The following is a 23,246-nucleotide window of genomic DNA, read 5'->3' on the forward strand; positions in this document are numbered from 1 at the left end:
ATTCACTACCTCTCATGCAGAGAGCAACATGAAAGCACTGCCAGAACAGGCAGCCTCGAGATAAATTCAGAACTGGGCGCTGGAATTTGGACCTAGACATATCATGAGAGATGAAAGAGCAGCCAGAGGAAGGGCAGCCCACCCAGCTGCAGCCTAACCAAGCCCCTGCTTGTTCCACTGTAACAGCTGCAGAAAAATAAAGCTTTTGGAAGGACTGCTTCCTAATTGCATTTGCCTTCTGAAGACCAGGCTTCCCCAAGCACACAGGTCCGAACATCTACTAGTGAGCAGGAAATGAAACCAGATTCCGCCTGCAATGAGACTGAACCACTGTCCTGCTCCTCGGTGCAGTGTTACTTGCACTCTTTATTATAATTGTTTCATCTTTAAGAAATGGGAATATTTGCCTGACTAATAGTTTGTTCCCACAGACCCACCTCTTCCATGTTCCACCACCACCTGCTGGTACAGCCTCCAAGGTCCTTTTCTCCAGCAGAGGAGGTATTGGTAAAGACCCCAGAATGTAGGCCAGTAATCCGATTTACTGCCACTGGATAGTCTTGGAGCCAAGGCATCTCAGAATTTATTGAATGGGATATTGTAGCTCCCCGCTCTGGATTACTTCCCTGATAGGAAGTCTCACCGTCACTGAATGTGAAGCGCACACCTTTGGACACTTCCCTCCCAGGGAGAGTTTACTAAGTAAAACACTGCATTATTGCTTGTTAAGCATTTCATACATTGCTTGTGAGCCTACATTTTTTTTAGCACTGGGTGCATGCTGTTCCACACTGTAAGTCTGTATCACTGTGAGCAGTCTAGCACAGGATTTGTAGGTCTGACTGAGAATCACATTGTCACTCACTGTGAGCTTCACACCTTGGAGCATAGTCTGATTCATAGAAAGCAGAGCGTAACATCTGCCTTGCAAGAGCAAAGAATGTTATAGTGGTGCCTGGAGAGTCTATGCTGGACAGTTGCCTGGCAGGTTGCCTCACCGAGGATGAAGATCAGCATTACTGGCTGGGTTTTACACTCCTTTATTTTCCTGGTGATGAGTGACAACATGAGGGAGGAGAGTTGCCCTAGGGTAGACAACCTCTTCTTTGCCACAGTGGTGGCAGCAGGTCAGACCTATGGTCAAGACTGAGTTCACGGGGAAAACCGGACTGGTAATTGTTAAATCCTCTGGTTGAAAGGTCAAATCGTGTGGTGAACGGTGTGATATCAAGCCTTTCCAACATTTTTATCGACGTTTGGTGCATGGGTTGGAATTAATTGCGTCCACAAGAGACAGCACACTACTGCGTGTCATCACACAGTTATGTTGGTTGCTCGGATTTGTTCTAATGCTTTGGCTCAAGCGGCCTGATCTATCTCTAGGAAACAGCAATGCAACAGAATCCATTTAAGATTAAGGGGACAAGGGATGATTTTAGAGGTGTTGAGGTAATTGAGACATCTGAATGGTTGGCTCCTGTAGTTTTGGCCTGGAAGGGTAGTGAAGCGATACAATTATGTGTAGACTTACGCCATTTGAACTCTGCCATTTGGGTTCATAGGTATCCTTGCTCAATATTGGTGAAATCCTGATGACAATTAAGGGAGAAACAAAGATTTGTACCACTTTTGATTTGCATACCATCGAATATTTTTTCATCCTCGTTCCAGGTCACTAACATCTTTCGACTAAAGGGCCAAACAGGTAGAAGCGCATTGCCATCGGGCTGGCTTCCAACAAGCAACGCACCACCTTTTCAATGATATTGATAATGCCACTAATTTTCAGGATGATATCTTAATATTTGGGGAGATTCCCAGAATACATGATAAAAAGTTAAGGGATATTCTCCTGGAGAGAGGATTAACAGTCAAGAAGGATTAGTGCAATAATCGGGGGTCAAGGGATTTGAGTATTTTGGCAATTGGTTGGATGGAAATGGGATATGACTTAAGTTTAAGTTGCTAACAGTAATAGAGTAGGCACTTTATCCTATATCAAAGAACCACTTGCGGTCTTTCTTGGGCCTTGCAGAATATTATTCCTGGGTTACACCAGTGTTTGTCGATAGGGTAAAGTGCAGATGGAAATTAAAGTTGAAAACTAGAAAATTTGTGAGGTGCAAGTAGTGTGAAAGGGAGTTGTTCTTTGAATTAAAAAGAGAATTACAACAACCCCAGCACTTTGAATTTTGACCATTGAGGGATGCTGAGAAAAATAACTCCATCATCGAAAGGGAAGTACTGGCATGTTGATAGAGTGTAAACTATCTTATGTTTGTGTGGGGCACTAAGTTTATCATTCAGACTGATCATCACCCTCTGAAGGATATTTTTAATTAACAAGGGGGTATGGAAAACCATTGCTAGAACTTCACATTCTTGTCTGACGCTGTTAGGATATGAATATACAATGGAATATATTCCTGGAAAAAACAATTCTAGCAGATTTGTGATCATACCTGCTAATAAAGAATATGCTACGTTACAACAAACGCGTTGTTACATCGCTTACCATTACAGCGCAAGTCCTTACAACAACTTGCTGTATGGGGCGTTGGAAGAGTATAATTTAATATTCCAACTCCAGTCTGTGCAACATTAGGGAAGGTGTTGGATTTTAAATCCAACACCTTCTGCCCCCTACAGCAAGTCGTTGTAACAACTTGCGTTGTAATGGTTAGCGATGGTACAACGCGGTCGAATAACAACAGCTTTGTAGTGGCATGCAATGTATTGGTTGCGATGTAAAGTATGTTTCCCGCTAATAAAGGGTGTCCTAGACAGTGAGCCTAGTGAAGAGTTTCTGGATGCTCAAGTGGATGAGATTTCAGAGGGGGAATCGCACAGGAGGAATTGATGGCTGCCATGCAGAAGGATAGGGTGTTGCAGTAAGTACATGACAGAGTATTTGCCTTGGAGGGGTCGTGCTTCAGACACAGCAGAATCCTTTCATAATGCGTGTGTGGAACTTTTGGGTTCTAATGACGTGATGCTGAAAGGTGAGCTGTGGGTTGTGCCTGAAGCTTTGAGAGAATGCATTTTGAAGTTAGTACTCAAAGGTCACCAAGGAATGAGAGCCATCAAGCGCCACAGAGTAAAGTACTGGCGGACAGGGCTTAACAATGACGTGGAACGTATTATTAGGGAGTGTGCGATGTGTGCATGGAGAGAGTAATTGCAAACCGCCGTAAAAAAGCCACCAGTAGAACCGAAGAAAGAACGGATAAGCACAAGGTTTTTGTATTTTGAGATTTTATGGTATTTGTAGATGCAGGGTCCAAGAGCCCTACAAGTGAACGCCATGGACAGATTGCAGAAGTCTAATATCGGGTATTTTGTTGTAGCATTTCTATTATATGCTTTTGAGCAATGATCGTTGGAAGAACTCTGCTTTTTCTCACTCACTGGAAATGTTTGGGAGACATTACATGTATTTTATGAGCGTACTACCACACTTAGGTGATGCAGGCCAGGTTGATGTAGGTTTTTCGACGGCAGCAGCAGTAAATGTAGGGTTTTTGTTTTATCATTGCGTGAATTGTGCCGGGACACCAATCATCTAGGCGCTGTGTATGATTTTTATTCTAACCTTAACTGCGCCTGGGGACCTGTCAGTGTCCACTAGGCGCTATTAGGGCAAGGAGAGGGAATTCAAGAATGAAAGGTGAAGGACTGCACCGACGAGAGATAGAGTCAAAAAAATAGACCTTACGACAGATGAGGGCATAGGAGAAGAGATGATGTTAACAGTTAGTAACTGTATAATATATTTAATGCACCAACATATGGAGCAGCTTTAATGTGTTTAAAATATTTCAAGACTACACATTCACAATTGGTTTATAAACCTTCTTTCTTTCTCAAATCTGCTTTAAAATGCACCATTTGTCACTCTTTTTTTCAAAACTTTCTCAGGTGGAGAACAACCCCCCCAACAAACCCCAGTTTTCTCTGTTGAGCTCCTTCCTTCACAACAAAACACTCATCAACAACTTGTATGCGCCACCACTTGTCAACCACGTCACAAATAGACACTGATGGAGACATACGCCAATCTCATCTTGTCAAATGTTGAAAATAATTGAGAAGAAAGAATAAGGAGTCATTTTTTTTTTACTAGAAAAATAGATTTATAAACAAATAGGTACCTGCAAGGACATACAAACATAAACATGCAATTAAAATAACCCGAATCGTTTCATTACAGCAATACCCAGAGCTTCTAAAATTGTTTGTTCTGACACAATCACTGCCAGATGGAATGTTGCTGATGTCTTAGACCATTTTATTCTAAAGTGTAAAAGATGGCAGCAGAAAGACAGAGGTAGCTTTTTTAACAGTACCCTATATGTTTCTCCTTGTGCGCTGTAAGAAAGATATAACATTAAGTTCTGAAACATAATTGTAGGGAGGGTTTCCACGTATCTGCAAGTAGATATTTTCCAAACCCTCTTTAACAACCTTAATGGATTTCAGTAAAAAACTGTTTCTTTAGTGACAGTGGTCTAACAAATTTAAAGTAATCAGAGACACTCGAGTGTTATTGCTGTGCGCAGTAATAAATGTAATATATTCAGCAAGAGCATTAGGAAACTATGCATCAGCTAAAAGGCTTTATACGTAGATTTACCCAACCAATGAATACTGCATATTTAGAAGTTCAAAACCTGATTGGCAGAGCTTCAAATATACAATTAGCATGTTTAAAATGCTAATTTCCTTGCAGCAGTCTGTTTTACTGAGCCACTTTAAGTGCTAGACGTCTGTCAGCGTACCTGATGCTGGCTTGCTGGAGTTCAACAACATATGCAAATATGCAAATTAAATCATTTATATTGTACCTTGATCATGTAGCAGATTCGTTCATGCATATTTACACAACCAGTTGGGTGAAAATCATTTTCACATCATCGTATCAGACTGCAACATTTCAAAATATTTTCACCCATGTTTGACATACATGATTTCAGCGGAAACAGGTTTTGCTTATTGCACCAAGGCCTAATGGTATAATTAAATAAATATGTACATCATCTGGTATCAATCATTAAGGGGTCCTGGAGTTTTATGATGGACGAGAACGGAACAAAATGGCTGGCTGAAGGAGTTGCCTGTTTAAAAACTGGCAAGGAACTTTGGACTGAATATTACAGCAGGGGATAAACCAATACATGCAATCACCAGTCAGGGGCCGCACCGCGAGGGCTACAAACCGCTTTCTTAAAAGCACCAACACTGGACTGCACTGGCTGAGAAACATTACGCAGAGGAAGGAGGGTGTTCGAAAAATACGTCAAAAAATAACTTTTCACACACCAGATTTGTACAGAGTAAATGGCTAAACTGCCTGCAGCATAATTAGCCACAATACCTAACTGTGATAAGGTTGACCAGATACGAGGCCCACACTTACTGCGCTTACTGACCGGTCACAGTGCTTAATTTGTAATGAAAATGTGCATGGGCCCAAAGTTTTCTTAGGAGACCATCCCTAGTGCTCCAAATTCTGGGGTTGCAGAATACCAGGTTTGCCTAGGTTTGATTCCACCTCATGCCCCTTTCTTTCAACTCTCTGCACTTCCTGATTCATTATCCCACTCTTGTTTTTTCATCCATGCTTGCTCCCTTTGTCACTGTTTTCCTTTGTCTTTCTCCCTTTTCTTGGTTTGGGCGAAAGTCTAATAATGAAAAAGACGTCCCAGTTCCCAAAACTCTGTGCCGGTGCCAAACACCCACATCTACTGGCGCAAATGACGCACTAGGACTCAAGATGCATCTCACTATTGAAGCCTCGTGGTGTTTGGGCCGCTGGAGCTTCACTGCACAGAGAACACTGCCATATTAAACCTATGGTGGACTGCCCCATTCAGTCTAGGCCAAGCCTTATTTGCATACAACTGATCCCCAAACTGGCTGATATACGCTAAAGATGGAAAGGAATGCTATAACACCCCCCCCCCGTGGACATTAAACTCAAACTCAATATTTCTACCCAACACCTTTGAATTCTTTGCTAACCTCTTTAAATGGCACTGGTATATTGGGATATAGGGCATAGCAACTTCTGATGGACTGCCCCTTTTGTGTGGATCCAAAACTGGGCTGCGTTGTGGTGAACCTCTTCGGCAACAACTCAAAAAAAGTTAAAAAACATGATGGAAAGAAATGGTTTTCAAGGCAATTCCTAGCAATAACAAAGCATTACTTAAACAATGTCCATTCACTGTGACTTTAGTCGTTTTAAATTATCACCAGACAAAAAATAGATTTGACCCTCAGTGCTTAAAACCTGAAATAGATTCATCACAGTTCTCAAAACGGACACTCTTGCCTCAAGGTGGGGGCCTTGAGGAAGGAAGTCCTCAAAAAGGTGACCTAGAGATGGCATCTCTAACTCATGCCCTCTATGAGGAACACAAACTGGGTGAAGGTATTAAATGGAAGTCTGATGGATACCAATAAAATTACCAACACATTCTCTATTTCTTTTGACAATTCAATATCGTGTCTAAATCAGCAGTATAATACAGCAAATGGTTTATTTCCTTGGAATAGGAAAAAACTATTTGATAGTTTCATGATTTTACTTGAGACAGCACGCTTCCCATACAGAAAAGATGCCTCTTCAAACTCCTGACTCACTCCTACAAGGCCATTCACAACTCCGGGAATGCCTACATCAACCATCACCTGACGTTCCACTGACCCACCAGGGAACTCCACTCCACTTCCATCACCCTGGCACACACCCCCCGCATCAGCTGGAACCGCTGCAGAGGTCTTTCCTTCTTCTACCTTGCTGCAAATGCAAAGTCCTGGAAAAACCTCCCCCTTCACCTACACCCCTGCTGTCCTTTACTTGAAGAATTCAGGAAGAAGCTCAAGACATGGCTCTTTGACCAAGGGCGTTAAGACTTAGTGCCCGGAGACCCTGCGTGGTGACAAGTCGCGCTTTACAAAAACTCTTTCATTGACTAAGCAAGACACGTTAACTATGTAACCCCAGTCCTTGCAACTTAATATCCATATTACATTCTAGAATCAAGGCAAAAGCAGCAGCTATGAGAATGCAAACTTCCACGGGCAAACATTCCTTTTGCGTTTCAGTCATTCTACATGTATTTATGGTTGCTTATAGTGGGATATTCCACAGTAAAAGGCAGAGAGAGGGCTGTGTGCTGTACGAATGTACCTCATGCATTCAAAGTTTTTACTTCTAATTTGTCTTGTTCCTGTTTTTACTTCAGTTTCCCTACAATTTGTTCCATTCCCGAAGTGTATGTTTTATTTTTTAAATATGGTGTTTCCTTCGTGTAGTTTTCCATCCTTCTGCGTTTTTCGCTGACCTTTTTGCCATCTTTTTTTGTCAAACATGGTAAACGCCCCAAACAATTTTTTCGGATTCCCTTCGCATCTTTCTTTGCATTTACCCAGTTTGTGTGCCTCTGTCTAATCTTTTATATTTTTTTTACTTTCTGTTCCCTTATCTGGAATAATCTCCTGTGCCCTACTTTTTTCCACTACACTCCTCTTTTTTCGATGTTCCTTTTTCTCTCCCTCTTTGTTGAGTCTTTTTTTTTTGGGATCAGACACTTTCAAAGTGCGAAATTTCGACGAGACACTTTCTCAGTGTTGAGGTAATAAATGTTTGGAGCCCATCACTGGCTCATTAGGAATGGCTCTTTTCTTCTGCACTTTATAATAGGTGCTTCGCCCCTCCCAATATTTTTCACACTAGATCATTAAGGTTGTTTGGTATTAAGGCCCATGCTGAAAATGTAAAAAATCAATACGTCTACAAAGAGTCGACAAACTCAATTAAGACGGATACACGACAAGTTGGTTTCAATGTTACTAATCATAGCTCATGAATGAAGGAAAAGTTGGCCCCAGCTAGGACATGAAGTCTCATCTCTTGGTACGCAGAGAAGGAGAGATGATGATATCATCGGAGTCATCAGAGTCCAAATCATTTGAGGCGGGAGAGAAGCTTCTTGGTCGTACTTTATTGTATTGTTGTGCTACAATAAAAACACAAGCAAATATTATAATTATTGACTGGCCTTATGAAAGAAACCCATCCATCCGACTCAAAGTTACATATTTTCCATTAAAAACCAACAAAGTTTCTTACCTGCAAATTGATTTCATGTCACCAGGCCTTCAATTTAGTTTTGGTCCCAAAGATACAATACAGTCAGCTTCAGCATAAAGGGCAGTGTTTATTTCCTTGCAGTTTTATGAAGCATGAATATGTCCCAAGGCCAATAGAGCAGCTTGAAAAGTCAAGGTTAGTGGTGAACTGGGAGGGGTAAGCAACCTTGTACACGAGCACAACTGATAAAGTAAGACCATACTTCAAAATGTGGAGTAAAACAGCAGGATCAACAAACAATACAGAGATTGTACAAGTGGAGAAGGGATAAAGGTTAAAACAATCATAAGGGACTAGCAGCCACCAGTGAATGTAGACTGGACTACAAGAACATGACAGGCAAACCGACAGAACATCATCTTGAAGAAAAGGGAAACAAACAAGTACCTAAGTGAGGCAGATGAGAAACCATGATGGCAAACGACAGACACAACCTGGCTGTACTAAATAAGAAGGGCAGACCAAAGGACATGGTGGAAAAAGATGGTGAAGCAAGGGACAGGCAAATGTGGTCCTCGGGTAGTGGGAAGCAAGAGATAGGTTAGAGCAAGATTGAGTAAACTTAAGGATAATAGTTATAGAAGCGTTTGGAAGAGCCTGTCAATGTGACATTTAAGATCCTTCTTTGGATGTTATCAGAGAAGTCGTAGTGTGTAGGGGAGGAGGGAGGAAGATTTAAATTCAATATGCATCGACAACGGAACTATAAAGGGTTCTTTATTTTCAAATTTGGTCATCACACATTAAAAGGGGGAGAGAGGTACTACTCCTTTTCCATCCTCCTTATCATAGAACTCAAGTACCCACCAAAAGGGAAAACATAGGAATAGGCTGGTCAAAAAGCACACCCCCTCAGGGAAAATGCAAGCTTTGTTTAAAACTGCCCTCACCCACTAATAGTGGCATGCTTCATCATAGAGCGGCTACAAAATCCTCACGCAGACCAATGCCTGGGAGGAAGCAAAGGGAGAGGGAGGACAAATCAAACAAATATGTTGGGATCCACGCAGTAAACTACATATAAACAAACAATCGAGGGGAAGACATAAAACTACCTCAGGAATACCCTTCACAGTCTTTAATCATGGGTTTCCTGGGTAGATTAAAACAATTACAATGTGGAGATGATCTAGGGAATAATTAGTTCACCTTTTCTGTAAGTTAATTGAGTAGATTCGACTTTCAGTTATGTGTCCTCAGATTTCATACTGTCAATGAGGGCCATTAAATACCTGGAAAGTTAAAAACGAATGCTCAATGGATTTAACTTTATAATTGAAGAATGAATACATTCTTTATATATTTTGCATCCGAAAAATGGGCAGTGAAGGAAAGAAGGGGCTATTGGCCAATTTTACGACTTCAAAAGACTCGCCTGAGTCCATTATTAGCAGTTTCTATTAGTGATTTCATGAAATTTGCCTTGGCACTGAAGAGTCTCCTGACAGTCCTAATGCCGTAAAAGTTGGACAGAGATGGTAAGAGTCTATATGTTTCCTCCAGCACTGTTAATGACTGCTTTCCTCACCGAGTTCTCTGAACTCTGAATGATATGGCTTAACTCTTTTTATTTCTTTTTTATAGGTGCTAAGTCATCAAGAAGTTCTTTCAACGACTCAATGTAATGGGCAGTTGTGACATTCATATCGTGTGAGGGAAGTGATGGGAGGATGAATATTCAATGCCATCAAAGACAAGGTGCCCACATTTTTTGTGTCATAAAACCATATTACGTCCTTTGGTTGTCCACAGATTCTGCTATGCGTAAAAGCGAAGAAGAAAGGTGTCTGGGACCAATTAATCTGAATCGTTACATATAAAATTTACCTTCATATTTAATATTAATATCTTGAGAGGACTCTCCTATGGACACCTTTACAAGGAGAGGAGAAAAGCAATAAGGAAGAGTCTGCCAATGAAACAGAGAATTCATTACACGTATGGTTTCAAACAGATACCACTACACTACTTCGATCAACACGCCTGAGTTCTCGGAATTGACGAGAACTCAGGCGTGTTGATCGAGTTTCATAACCTAGGAAGAGCCCACAGTGAATTTACCGCTAACGGCTGGAACTTTTCAGCATGGTGAACGGACATCATAGTACCACAGATTATATTACCTCGCACAAGCTTCTTTTTGAATCCAGAGAATTTTCACAGATTCACGTTCAGGAATTAATTAATAATATTCCTTAAAAGGATTTTCCTCAACCTCTTGTCCTGAAGATGGTCTGACGGTCTCATCGCCATCACAGACAGAAACGTCAACTACGGCATCTTTTTCGTTTGACATTAATTGTTTTGAGGAGTTGTTTATTGATTTATTGACATCCTTCTTTATATATATGTCAAAAGATGTTAACATAGCTGTTGTGTAGGTTAATTCACGCTACCTCACAGTCTATGTTTGGTTGTCTCAAATCCTCATTCCCTGATTTTTCATATATTAAATATATGTTTTTCCTGAAGTAGATTTTGTACCCCGTGTGTCATGTTTTAACTGCTGTTTCTTTCAAAATTACGTGTTTCATTGAAAAAATTAATGATTTGTTCTGATTCAAACTGTTGGTCACCACTTAATAGGGTTGTAACCTAGAAATACCTTTAAGATAATATCTCCAAAAATACTTTCCAAACAAAATCCCCTGTAGGCAAACTTTTTTCTTTGTGTATCATCACATTCATGGCACAAAAATGAGATCTTGCAGATTGGTAGCCAGGGCCACAACAGCGCCATCTTGTACCAGTAACGAGTACTATTGAAAATTTGAGATCCCGTGTAAGATTGTGAAGTTGATTATGAGGCATCTGTAAGGAGTATCATTTATATAGTGTCAAGTTAGGAGTATATTTCCAGCAATTATGATCTAAGTAAATAACACAAACCAAACGTGTATGTTTCTTTGGGTAGCCATGCACTTTAGAAATGCCAAAAATAGAACAGAATAGAATTGTTAATTACTAGAAAATGTTGGTTTGCTTTCCATAGAGTTATTAGGATGGGATTCTGCCCTCTTACCCAACAAAACAACATTATTATCTTCTTTTCCAGTGAGGTTGGGCTGGCAAGGAACTTGGGAAACCTACTCCAAAGCTAAACAAGAATGCCTTTCCTTCGCCATAAATTTCAGAAGTAAATCTAATAATCTTGTACCTGGTAATTGCGGTCGTTGTGAAAACTTGAGATCCTGTGGATTTTTCCATTTTGTGGCTTTCTCATCCTCCTGTGGATTTTTCCATTTTGTGGCTTTCTCATCCTCCTGTGGATTTTTCCATTTTGTGGCTTTCTCAACCTCCTGTGGATTTTTCCATTTTGTGGCTTTCTCATCCTCCTGTGGATTTTTCCATTTTGTGGCTATCTCATCCTCAGACACGACTTCCTCTATTAGCTCCTCGCTGACATCAGAATCTTCATTATCTGAAATTTATCACAGACGAAACATCTTATAGCTGAAAATAAACAACCACCTTGAAAAGGTAGAATACAAATAATTAATAGTTCCAGGCTCTAAACAAAAGCTAACAGCGTTTTGAATCGTCTACATATTTCATTTTGGATTATATGTGGCTTAACTTCAACATTTGTTATTGAGTTTGATTGGATTCTTAATTAGGAACTGTTGAAGCAGAAATTATATTTTGGCCCACAACATTATTTGGTAGTCCAACTTTTTCCATAAATTATTGGAAATTGGAAGATAAAAGAAATGCTGCAGTATGAAATATATTAGTGACAGTGGGAAGCTGGAATGGAAACTCACATCCAGCAAAGCATTCTTATTATGGGGGAGTCCTTCTTGAGCTGAACAGTCTGGTTAGATTCAGATTCTGCAAGAGTAAATGGATCGCTGAAATCCTACAAAGGAAGCATGGTTTAGCTCCTAGTGATTGTTTAAGAGCAATAACTCAGCCTTTCAGATTAATCACTTTACGACTGTCATGTTTCCAGGCCTTTAAATCAGTTTCCACTGTATAGTGGTTAATTCGTGTTTTGCAGGGAATACTCATGAGTGTCTGACATGCAAATGGGAGGCTGGGCGCAGGGGAACTGGCTGGCAGCAGACCCTACTATTTCCCAGAGACATGGCTATTTGTTCTCGACTGGCTAACAGATCTCAAACACCTTTTCCAAGTTACTCCAGCGGTAGGTTGCACATAGGAGCAGGAGGGATAAGTACAGAAAAAATCGTGCTCTCCATTTTTCAACAACCTAGCTTCCAGCTCTCACACTTACAGAAAAGGCTAGATTTCATTGGTCAACAGTTTCTTAAGGACTTTTAGGCGGAAAACAAACACAAGCCCAAAAATAGTTTCAATGGGAATGTCAGGAAATAAATGCAACATGTAATGTTAAGGCCCTTCATCTGATTCATAATGGGAGTCCATATTATATATTTCACCCAACCAGCAGTAATTAGTAGGAGGCATCAACCTATGCATGGGTAAGATGCCAAGTAAAGTCCTGGGACAAGAGAGAGACTTACCTCCAGAAGGTGATACTACCTTAAACAGAACTGATTGATTATGTTTTCTTACATTGCTAATGCATACTGGGCTGTACCAGTCTGCAATAGGGACGCTTGCACTGCTGTTGACTTCTATGCTGAATCAGGACACAGTTTGCACTGCTCCGGCCGGCCTTGCAGGATTAAAAAGCGATTTAAGAAAAACACTTGCATCATGCTTTCAGTACCACTTTTGTGTGTTGAAAGCTTGCACTCCTGCTACCCACTTTTATGTACACGTGCTCAGTAATTAAAGCTTGCACAGCTGCTTCCTCGTGTTAGAACTGTTGTGTTAGGGAAGCTTGCACTCTTTCAATAGACTACTTTCATGTTTATGAGGTGTTTTGTTTTTGTGCAGGTTTCTGGGTGACGTTGGGGAACCGAGGGTGACAGCTCATTAGAAATAGTGGTCTATAGAGAAATAGGTTGACTATGTGCAAACAATGGCTCTTGGGTACACTGTGTAAATACCCTGCAGTGTGTAAGGGGGCAAATGTGGATGGTCTACCAAGTTTGCTATCCCTAATGTTTCTTTTGATACAAATAGGGTTGAGAATGAGTTCGGCGATTCCTTTTTCCTCGGCGTGCACACTGCAAACTAAGCCACTTCTATGCACACTCAATTTCAGGTAAGCGAAAGGGACAAGCATGTGAACATTAGGAACTGCAGAAATACTCAAGTCAATGCTTCAACTAAATCAATGCTTTTCAGATGGGAAAGACAACCCTTTCCTCGAAGACCAGGACTCTGAAGCAAGCGTTGCCTCTCCTTCAGCAGCATCAGAAGTTTGGGAAAGTAATCTGCGGCTAGAAGTCTCTATTAGATGCGATGCAAAAAGACATTCACAACAGTTTCATTTTCATTCTCAGATGATGCAACATATGACAAAATGGAGGCAGCCTTTGAAATGCATTCACTCTTGTTGTTGGAAATAGCTTTGCTTGTGATTATATCTAGTATGGCCCCTAAGAAAAGTTGTGTTTGTTGAGTAGAGAGATGAATTCTTAGGCATTGAATGTTAACTGCAATATGCCGTGTGAAGACACGGATTGTTGAGTGTCTGGATAGAAATTGCAAATACATGGGGGAAGAACATTAATTGTGTGGCTATGGGCAATGCGCTGGGAGACATCTTTCTTAAAGCACCCTGGAGTCCATTATTAGACATTAGAATATCAGCCATATTACATTTCACCCTCCCTAAATAAGCCAAATAGCTAAGCAACCAATAACATTGCTGGTGCCATGATAGATATGCATGACTTCAGACAGCATCGCCTGCTAATATTCAACTGTACATCCCAATTAAGATAAAGGGGACTTTCTAGTAAATTGATGTAAATTGATATTTGTATAGCGCACTACTCACCCGCAAGGGTCTCAAGGGGCTTGTACGAATACCGCTGTGGAACCCATCCTGGCTTTCCCTGTGAGGCGTCCACTCCTGGGCACCCCCAAGGTGGAGGCTAGGCATCCTTAGCGTTGTGGGGGACGTTGTGGAGATTAAGCAAGCTATTGCCCAGAGTTGCAGAGTGGGACTCCATGATTGGAATAGGCACTGAGGCGAGAATTATCAGGTCCGTGGAATTTTTGAGCCCAAGACCCGCCGAGGCGGGGAATTGAACCCTGGTCCCGGGCTAGACCTCTGCATCAGGGTCTGCCGCTCTAACCATTAACCAGACAGTTAACGGTGAGTGGATCAATCTGCCACTCAGCACCAAAGCAATGAGTCACCTTGTCCACACAACACTCACTCATGTGTATATAATATCTAGGCTATATGCAAAATATCTGTTCACCTGGATCAAAAACACTAACAAAGTTACCTGGCTACAAAGTAACAAATATCCCCCTTTGTTCAAGAAATTCAGCCGAATAAGTGTTATCCTCTAGGGGAAGGTATTGTTCCTGTACCTCCCTCACAGCCCAGCTACAAGCTACAGTTTAGGCTTCATAAAACAAGCTCTCAATGCAGCTGCCAGACTATGGACCAGCTCGAGGGAAACAGACTGCATAAATCTTATGCGCTAGCACACATTCTGGCTCCTCAATGATACAAGAAATGGCTGGCCATTCTTTTTATATATAAGCTTTGGTGTGACATTCCACCAAATCAAGCCTGAACTCCAACACCTTCTTTCTTCTTCAAATTCCTTGCATACAAAAGAAGCTGATAACAAAACCGAGTGCTCATTTTTTACAAGGGAACAGAACCTACACATAAATGGTCTTCATACCCTGCCCCATTATGCTGGGCACTGACACAAACCCCAAGCAGTAGACAGAATTTAGTAGCAAAAATCCCTTCACTTCAATGACAATCATTTCCGTAGAACAAAACTACGAACTAAGGAGCTCTTTAGTCTTTGCCCATCAAATGACTGGGGCAGTGGAGGCACCACCTTCACTGGCCCACCCGCATAGCTGGGCATTTTTCCGCCATCCAGTGGTTGGGTCCGGAAACTTTTGTGTATTCCTTTTTTTTTGTCGGCATCAGCGCCCACCATTTGATGGAAAGTCCATCCCTTGTGTGATGTTAGGAGGCACCCCAAAAGTTCCTGTGTGGGGTTGCCATCTTCAGAATCTTTTTCTTTTCCTTTTTTGTCTTTCCCCCAATTTTTCCTTCATTTTTTTTCTTCTTCTTTTCCTCTTTCCCAACTGTTTACTTTATCTCCCATTTCTAGGGAGGCGGTGGATCGCATGTGTATCTAGATAATTCTTTAAGCTACAAAACTACTCCTACTAGTAAGTAACCAATTAGTTTTGCATCATGAATAATTGTTTGGATTCACATGCTGTGCATTAGATTATATAGCAGTATCCTGTTTGGGTCGAAATGTGGATTTGTTGGCAAACAGTTGTTGTAATACCTTCCACCTTATCTGTGTCTTCTTGTTCACTTGGATGTCAACACTGCAGTGTTTTGTGAAGGTGTGTGGAGATAACAAGGTTGCCGCTCTTCAGATTTTTTCAATGGGTACACTTGCTAGGAATGCATGTGTTTCGCCCTTGTTTCAGGTTGAATGTGCTCTTAGGTGCAAGGGTAATTTTGATCTCACTTTGGTGTAGCAGGTTTGTATAGTTTCCACTATCCTTCGTGTGATTGTTCCCTTGGTTCCTAGTGATCCATTGCTTGCTCTGGCAAAGGAGACAAATAATTAATATCCCTTACGGAAACTTTTTGTTTCCTGTAGGCAGTACATTAGTGCCCTCCGCATGTCCAGTGTGCAAAGGGCCCTTTCTGCTTGTGTTTTTGGCTCTAGTAAGGAAGTCGGTAGTTGTAAACTTTGGTTGACATGGAATTGTGCCACCACCTTCAGTAGAAACTGGAGATTTGTTCTAAGGACGTTGTCCTTGTGGATCTGGGGGTAAGGTTCCTGTATTGTTAAGCTTGTAGCTCACTGACTCTGCTTTGGGATGCAATAGCTTGTTGAAATTTTGCTTTTATGGTTAGATACTTTAAATCAGTCCTGTGCGTAGGTTCAAAGGGCTTAGTCATCTGTTATGTTAGCACCTTGTTTAGATTAGACATTGGAGCTGGTATCGTCCTTGGTGGCACAACCCTTTTTGAAACTTCTAGGGATGTTTTCACTTCTAGAGCGTGAAGAGATTGGTCTTAGATGTACCTCTGGTATAAGCTAGAATTTATGCTAGGTGTACCTTTATGAGTATGTCAGTCTGCTTTCTAACAGGTGTGTGAGCTATGTAATACAGTTTCCTGTTCTGCCTTGTTTACATCCTCCTGTTACTTTTGCCCCTATGGATGTATCTATTCCATTTATCTGTGTAGCATTTTCTTGTGCTTGGTTTTCTAGCTTCCATAAGGATTCCCATTGTCCTATAGGGTACTTGTAGGTGGCAGAATTCTACGTACTCAGGAGCCATGCTGCTAGGCTGAGTGTGGCTGGTTTGGATGACACACACTTCTGTTTTACAATGTTATCAGATCTTGTTGTGACCCGATTGGGATCCTGCCCCCAATTGGCCATCTCCAGCTGGCCCAAATACCAGGTCTGTCTGGCCCACTGTGCGGCTAATGAGGATGAGAGTTGTTCCCGCTGTCAGGCCTGGTACAGTACTCTTGGGATCAGAGGGAATCAGTGGAAAGGCGTATGCATTTCCTTTGGACCTGTGGTGTGGAAACTTGGAGGCAAAGTCTTGGCATTTTGTGTTTTGTACCTCCTGTTTAACTCCCATTTGTGGGAGCTGCTGTCTTATCTGCTTAGTCCGCCACCTCGGTGTTCTGTGGTAGGTGAATAGTGAAGTGTGACTTGTCTTTGGGCAGCCCAACTCCATATCTCCTGTGCTAGTTTGGACAGGGTGAATGACCTTGTTCCCCCTGCTTCTTGAGGTAGAACATGGTTCTTATGTTTTCCGTTTTGATCTGTATAGTCTGACCTATAATGTGCGTTTAGAACGCTTTTAGGGCAAAAAAGACGGTCTTTGTTTCTAGATAGCTTGTGTTTCACGGCATCCTTGTCTTTTCATAGCCCCGGACCCTCATTTTGCCTGTGTGCGCTTCCTAACCCTTTGTGGGATGCATCCGTGGTTATGTCCACTTTGAGAACTGTTGTTCTGAATGGACTCCTATGTTGACATTTGTCAGGTTACACCATTGTATTTCCTTTTGTACTGTAGGTGTGAAAAGCACTAGACACCCTTTCAGCACCCTGTGGTTTATGACCATACATTGCGGATCCATTCCTGAATGGGGCGCATGTGTAATCTTGCATGCAGTATAGGTGGGATGCATGATGCCATCATGCCAATGAGCTTCGTGACAGTCTTCACTGTCAGAAAAGGATCCCATTACTCCTGCTGGGTATGCTTGAGCTGTCATTGAGTTTATGGTTGCTACCAGGAACCCTTTCACTTGTTCGGGTCGTGGTGATGATTACTTGTAGTTTATGGTGAAAGCAAAGGCATTACAGTACGGCAATCAATGATTGCATACGTTTGTGGCATTTGTCCTTTGATTGTGCCTTTACTAGCCAGTTGTCTAGTTATGGATAGACATGGATTCCTTGTCTTCTTAGCTGTGCAGCTACCGCTGCTACACACTTTATGAATACTCTTGGTGTTGATTTTATGCCGGATGGCAGCACCCTGAATTAGTAATGTACTTAGTCTAAGACTAACCTGAGATATTTTTTGTCTCCTTGGTACATTGGTAAGTGTAGGCAGGCATCCTTTAAATCTAAGGTGGCCATGTAGTGTCCTTTCCTTAGCAGTGGCATTACTCCTTGTTGTGTTGTCATCTTGAACTGTTGAGTTTGTATGAATCGGTTTAGAAATCAGCGGTCTAGTATAAGTCTTAGTGTCAGGTCTTGTTTTGGGACAAGAAAGTAAGGAGAGCAGATCCCACTGCCTGCTTCCCCTGGGAGAACCCTTTCTACAGCTCTTTTTTGGAAAGAGTTTATTAACTTCCTTTCTGAGTTGTGAGATCTCGTCCTCTGATGTGTTTGGTCTTTGGGGGATATGTGTGGAGGTCTTTTACTGGGTTCTATACAGTTCCATGGCGTATTATGTTTAAAATCCCCTTGTCTGATCTAATTTAATCCCCCTGGTCTTCCCCCAGATGTGTTTCGTGGTGAGGTTGTGTGGTGAGAGTCACTTGCCTGCTGATCCTCTCCCTCTGGGAAGGTGTCCCCTTCCTCTTGGCTTCCACCAAAAGGACTGCCTCGCTGGATGTTGCCATTATAGAGTTGAGCTTTGGTGTGTGGTACTTTGGGGCTTTCGTTGCTACTGTCCGAGTGTGAATGGCCCTCGGCCTGTGGGCATTCTGTTTGCAGGACCTCCTCTCCTGCAGATTCCTCTGAACTGCAGTGCTCCCATTGCCTTTGCAGAGTTGTTGTCTTTCTTTATGTGAGTTGGTGTATCATTCATTGCTTGTCCAAACAGAATATCACCTGTAAAGGGCATGTTGACTATTGAGGCTCCTCAGTTTTGAACCCCGATACCCTAAGCCAGGCAGGTCTCCCGAGTGCTGTTCCATTACGTATTTGCCTACTGACTGTCTACAGCATCCAGTGTGTATTTAAGGCGGGTGTTGGCAATATTCTTGCCTTCCTGTATTACGTTCTTGGTCCTCTTGCGTTTTACTGAGGGAGATGTTGCATTAGGCCCTCTATCTGATCACATTGCTAGTGTGCATATATGTTAAGCAGAGTATTTGAGCTTTCTAAACTCCACTGTGTGTTAGCTTCTCTCTCCAGGTTATTTCCTACCAAGTCAAGCCTTTTGCTCTCCTTCTCTGGTGGTGACCAGTTGTTGTGAGGGCTTTGTTTCTTTTCCTTGCAGTGGAGATGATAATCGAGTCTGCCGGGATGTTGCTCTTTAAATATTTGGGGTTCCAAATAGAATATTATACTTCTTCTCCACTCTTGGTTTCACTGCCCTTGTGGCAGGATCTCAGAAGGTCTCTTTCCGCTGGTCGAAGATGCCGGGGAGCATTGGCAGATATTGATTTGCCTTCTGGGAGAGCATTAATGTCTCCAGTAGGAAGCATGATTCTTCTTTCTCCTCTTCCAACTGCACCCCGCAAGAGTCTGCAGCCCTCTTTATGAGAGTATTTTAAAGAGACAGGTGGGGAAGGCGTCGAGGGATGGCTTAGTAAACCTTCCCTAAATGACTCTGATACGAGATCCTGCCATATGTCCTCAAACTGGCTTTTTTCGTCAAACACTGCAATTTCTATTCTACCTCCTACCTCCTCGAGCTTGTAGGACTCCTCCTGTTCCTCCTCATGCAGGTCTGGGGTTGCAGGCGCCTCCATGTCTGCTTCATTGTCTTCGTAATCGGTGGTTGTCAAAGGTTTGCTTGTGATGTACAACTCTATCAATGAGTCATCAAACTCCTTCTTTCTCTGGAGCAGGGCTGCCATATTTGCCTTGAGGCTTCATTTCGTTGAGCACTCTTGTTACGCGTCGAGGGCTGGCAGCATTCTCTTTTAGGCACCAAGCAATCTTTTGGCATCTAGCTCTTGCTCTTTTCTCCTGCTCCTTCTGAGTGGTCGAAGTTTTTTTCGACAGATTGCCCCGATTGGTTTCCTCTCCATGTGCATTCTCAACTGCCTCAATGTTCTCCTCATTGTCGCTGGATAATCGGAGGTCTTTGAGAGATTCCTGTGTCTTGTATGAGCTCAACATAGTGTAATGTTCTAGCCTTTGTCAACGTCGTACATGGTGTGTTTTTCTACAAACTCTGCACAGGCCTTGCAGACTTCATTCTTGTGGTCTATCGGCAGGCAAAGGTTGGAGACTTCGTGGGGGTCTCCTTTGGCAAACTTGTGATGGCAGTTCGGGCAATACTTAAAAGGAGTGTTTTCCATTACCCTTTTCTGCATTTCTCCTCTTCATTCTCCAACCACGTTTTTACAGGCGGGGTCCCCCGTCTGGATTGAGAGGGTTCCCTTTCCTCGCGTTGGATTCTCTCATGATCTTTGGCGATTTTGTTGGTTTTCCGACTCTTTGTCTTCTTTTCTCCAAAAATCTTTAGAAGCGTTCCGTTGCGCTTCCAGACCCAATGGAGCAAAAAAGAATCTGAAGATGGCGACCAAGCACAGAAACTTCCAGGGCACCATCCGACTTCACACAAGGGATGGACTTAACAATAAATGTGGATTCTCAACACCCAAAATGTTTTTTTTTTTTTTAAATAGAACCAACCACTAGATGGCGAAATAATGTACAACATGTAAATCCAGAAAAGGATCTGTATTTAACACTGGGAGAATCGTTTCTAGAAAGTGGCTGAAACAGAAGAGGGTCCGATTTTTGAATTATGTTCCATGGGCAAGGTGTTTTCCAAGAGAATGCTTAGGTTCTGCACCAGTGTTGCAGGAACTGTGAAGGGACTGCTCAATCAATCCATGTTTCATTAACACCTTGCATGCCACGGTGCTCATGACAAGCTCAGCCCGTCATGACCGTTGGAACGCTCGCACGCGGGGCAAATTCCCCTGCTGTGCGAGCGTTCTACACAAACGGGTGTGGTCATGACGAGCTCAGCTCGTCATGAGCACTCGACCACCGTTGCATCATGACGAGCTCAGATCGTCATGAGTACCGGGGCGCTGCACGCGCCTCCCCTCCCCCCAGCACAGCGAGGAAATATGTCCCACAGGGAAGGGGTTAATAGCTGTGAACTGTAAAGGATAAGTATGAGAATCTAAGTGATCAGGGATATAGGCTGTTTATTTGATACAGAATGAGCCCTCTATAAAAAGAAGGATATGCTGGAAGGGTAGTGAAGGTGGTTAAATGAAGCAGAGTGTCTGCTAGACATTGAGTGGAGGAGGATATACAAGTTAAGGAGAGGATGGTTTTAAGATCTGGGCTCAGTGAGATAGAGTGGCATGATGACAGAGGAGTGTGAATGTGGTGGTGCCGGTGCAAGGGTTGGCCACGAAAGTGTGTGATTCTTCACAGTAGTAGTGATAAAAGAAGAAGCATGTACACAACTTTATTTGGAGAAGTGCCATTGGAGGCGCTCACAAGAATATTGAATATATAAATGGTTGTTAAAAACAGTGGAATATAGGGGGGGGGACAGGAAGACAGCAAAAAAAATTAATTGAGTATCAGTGTTGAATTTTGTTAGATGTGTTGTGTGTATATGATTTGAGTTGATGCAATGAATTGCATCAGCTCTGCAACCAATAGGCTAATCAACAAGGTGTGAAACAAAATACTTAGCAGACAGAAAATAGATGTGTTCCAGCTGACCTCTCACAAACAGAAAGTAGAGGGGAAAAGACGAGGATGGTGAAACCACAATGAGAAATTTAGCTGATGGACAATAGAGCATAATGGCAACCTTAGACATAATTTTCAAAACATTAGATACATTTGAGAGGTCGTCATAGGCTGTTGGTATGCGTTTGGAGAAGGCATAGCAGAATGTGAAATGTATGACGTCTGTCAAGGAGGCAGTGGGAAGCTAATTTGGGTGGAAACTAAAGTGCCCACACTCGAGGAGTTTCAGGAACCCCAAATTGTGCTCCAGATTAAAGTAACAAGGGAGATTTTCATATTGGATAATGGGGTGATTCACCCAATAATGGCTCCATGGGCTTTTCTGCCACCCAGCAGACAAGCCATTGCTTTAAAGAAAGGAGACTATTTTTCTGGATCACCTCATTCCTCCTGGATATAAAGATGGCACGTTGTGCATTACAACGCAGTCAATATAATGGGGGAATAGCGTTACCTGATATACGGGCATACTATCGGGCTGCTCACCTCATAGTACTTAACGAATGGGGAGATTTACCGGGAGACCACCAGAGACTCCAATTTCAAAAACACTCTCACCTACATTATGTATATTGTATATGGAGGAGGCTGGATACGGGGTCTACTACCAGCAACAAGGAGAGTAATCAAATCCTGGAAAGAAGCAGAACACCAAATGAAATGGGAAAAAAGTTGACAAGGGCTACCCCCCTATGGGAGGGCAGGCAGCTACAGGAGATAGCAAAACTGCGAGGATTCAGAGGCTGGGACACCATTGGGATAACTAACCTGGGTGACATTATTAGAAATGGAAATCTGATAACCTTCCCACAACTACAAGAGGACTATAACCTGTCAGATAGGCAATACTACAAGTATATTTAGCTCCAACATGCCTGGACAGTGCAGAAACCCGATATCGCTGATCTCCCCGAGTATGATCCATTAGAAGGCAGGTTGCTTTAGGAGTAGATACTTGAAAAGGTAGTCTCATGGACATATAAGACTTTAATAAATAATATTAACGACAATCTACTAGCATTGCGACGTAAATGGGAGGCTACAACAGGTGAACTAGAGGACATAGACTGGGAGATGGCCCTAATGCATCCTAGAGAAGTGGCAATAAAACGTAGGCTACGGTTGATCCAGTTCAAAATAGTACATAGAGTGTATTATGATAGGGCGAGACTGCATGCAATGGGCCGAGCTGAGACACCCGAGTGCCTACGATGCAAAACTGAGAGGCGCTTCTATATCCACACTCTCTGGGATTGCCAAATAATACATCGCTACTGGACACGGGTAATACGGGAATTGACCAATATATTTGAGACGCAGATCTCAATGGATCCCAAATACGTCCTGCTGGGCATCCATACAGATGTCGACTTGCCTAGATATAACCTCTTGCTATGCAATTTAGGACTTATAGTAGCAAATGAGACATAGCCAGGAACTGGGGAAGAGCAGATCCCCCGACTATGAAAGATTCATGGGCAGGCATGGACATGTACATGGGGTCAAAAAAGACAGTATATCAGACAAGAGGGTGTCCCAAGAAATTTTGGAAGATTTGGCAACCTTGGTTGAGATACAATGGGCTAGAGATAGATGATGAAGGCACTGACATTATGCAAATGATCTCACAGGAATGTGTAGGTGCAGAGCCACCGTGAGGAAGAGAACAGTATGAGAAACCTAAGATTAGCGAAACGTAATGTGAAATATACTATATTTCCACCAATTGTAACTACTACCTACTCCACATGTACGGGAGAAATGGGAGATATGCCTGCTGACTTGTGTTTTGTTATCTTTTGTATTTTTGTCATTTCGAATAA

At 42.3% G+C, this 23,246-nt stretch overlaps 1 protein-coding gene across 3 annotated transcripts in view; it reads right to left on the reverse strand.

Moving 5' to 3' along the window:
- Positions 1-7,563: 7,563 nt before the first annotated feature.
- IQCE (IQ motif containing E) overlaps positions 7,564-23,246 on the reverse strand; it is a 272,321-nt gene continuing 256,638 nt past the window's right edge. For 2 of the 3 annotated variants that reach the window (XM_086940632.1, XM_086940633.1), the window contains 2 exons: positions 11,316-11,579; positions 7,564-8,024 (listed from right to left, as the gene is read on the reverse strand). In XM_086940632.1, the coding sequence (XP_086796758.1) occupies positions 7,912-8,024; positions 11,316-11,579 (377 nt within the window). In that variant the 3' untranslated portion in view covers positions 7,564-7,911. The remainder of the gene's footprint in view (positions 8,025-11,315; positions 11,580-23,246) is intronic. The other variant, XM_086940634.1, reaches the window with a different exon arrangement.

The sequence above is a fragment of the Lissotriton vulgaris genome, chromosome 10, assembly GCF_964263255.1.
Source record: "Lissotriton vulgaris chromosome 10, aLisVul1.2, whole genome shotgun sequence".
Taxonomy (NCBI): domain Eukaryota; kingdom Metazoa; phylum Chordata; class Amphibia; order Caudata; family Salamandridae; genus Lissotriton; species Lissotriton vulgaris.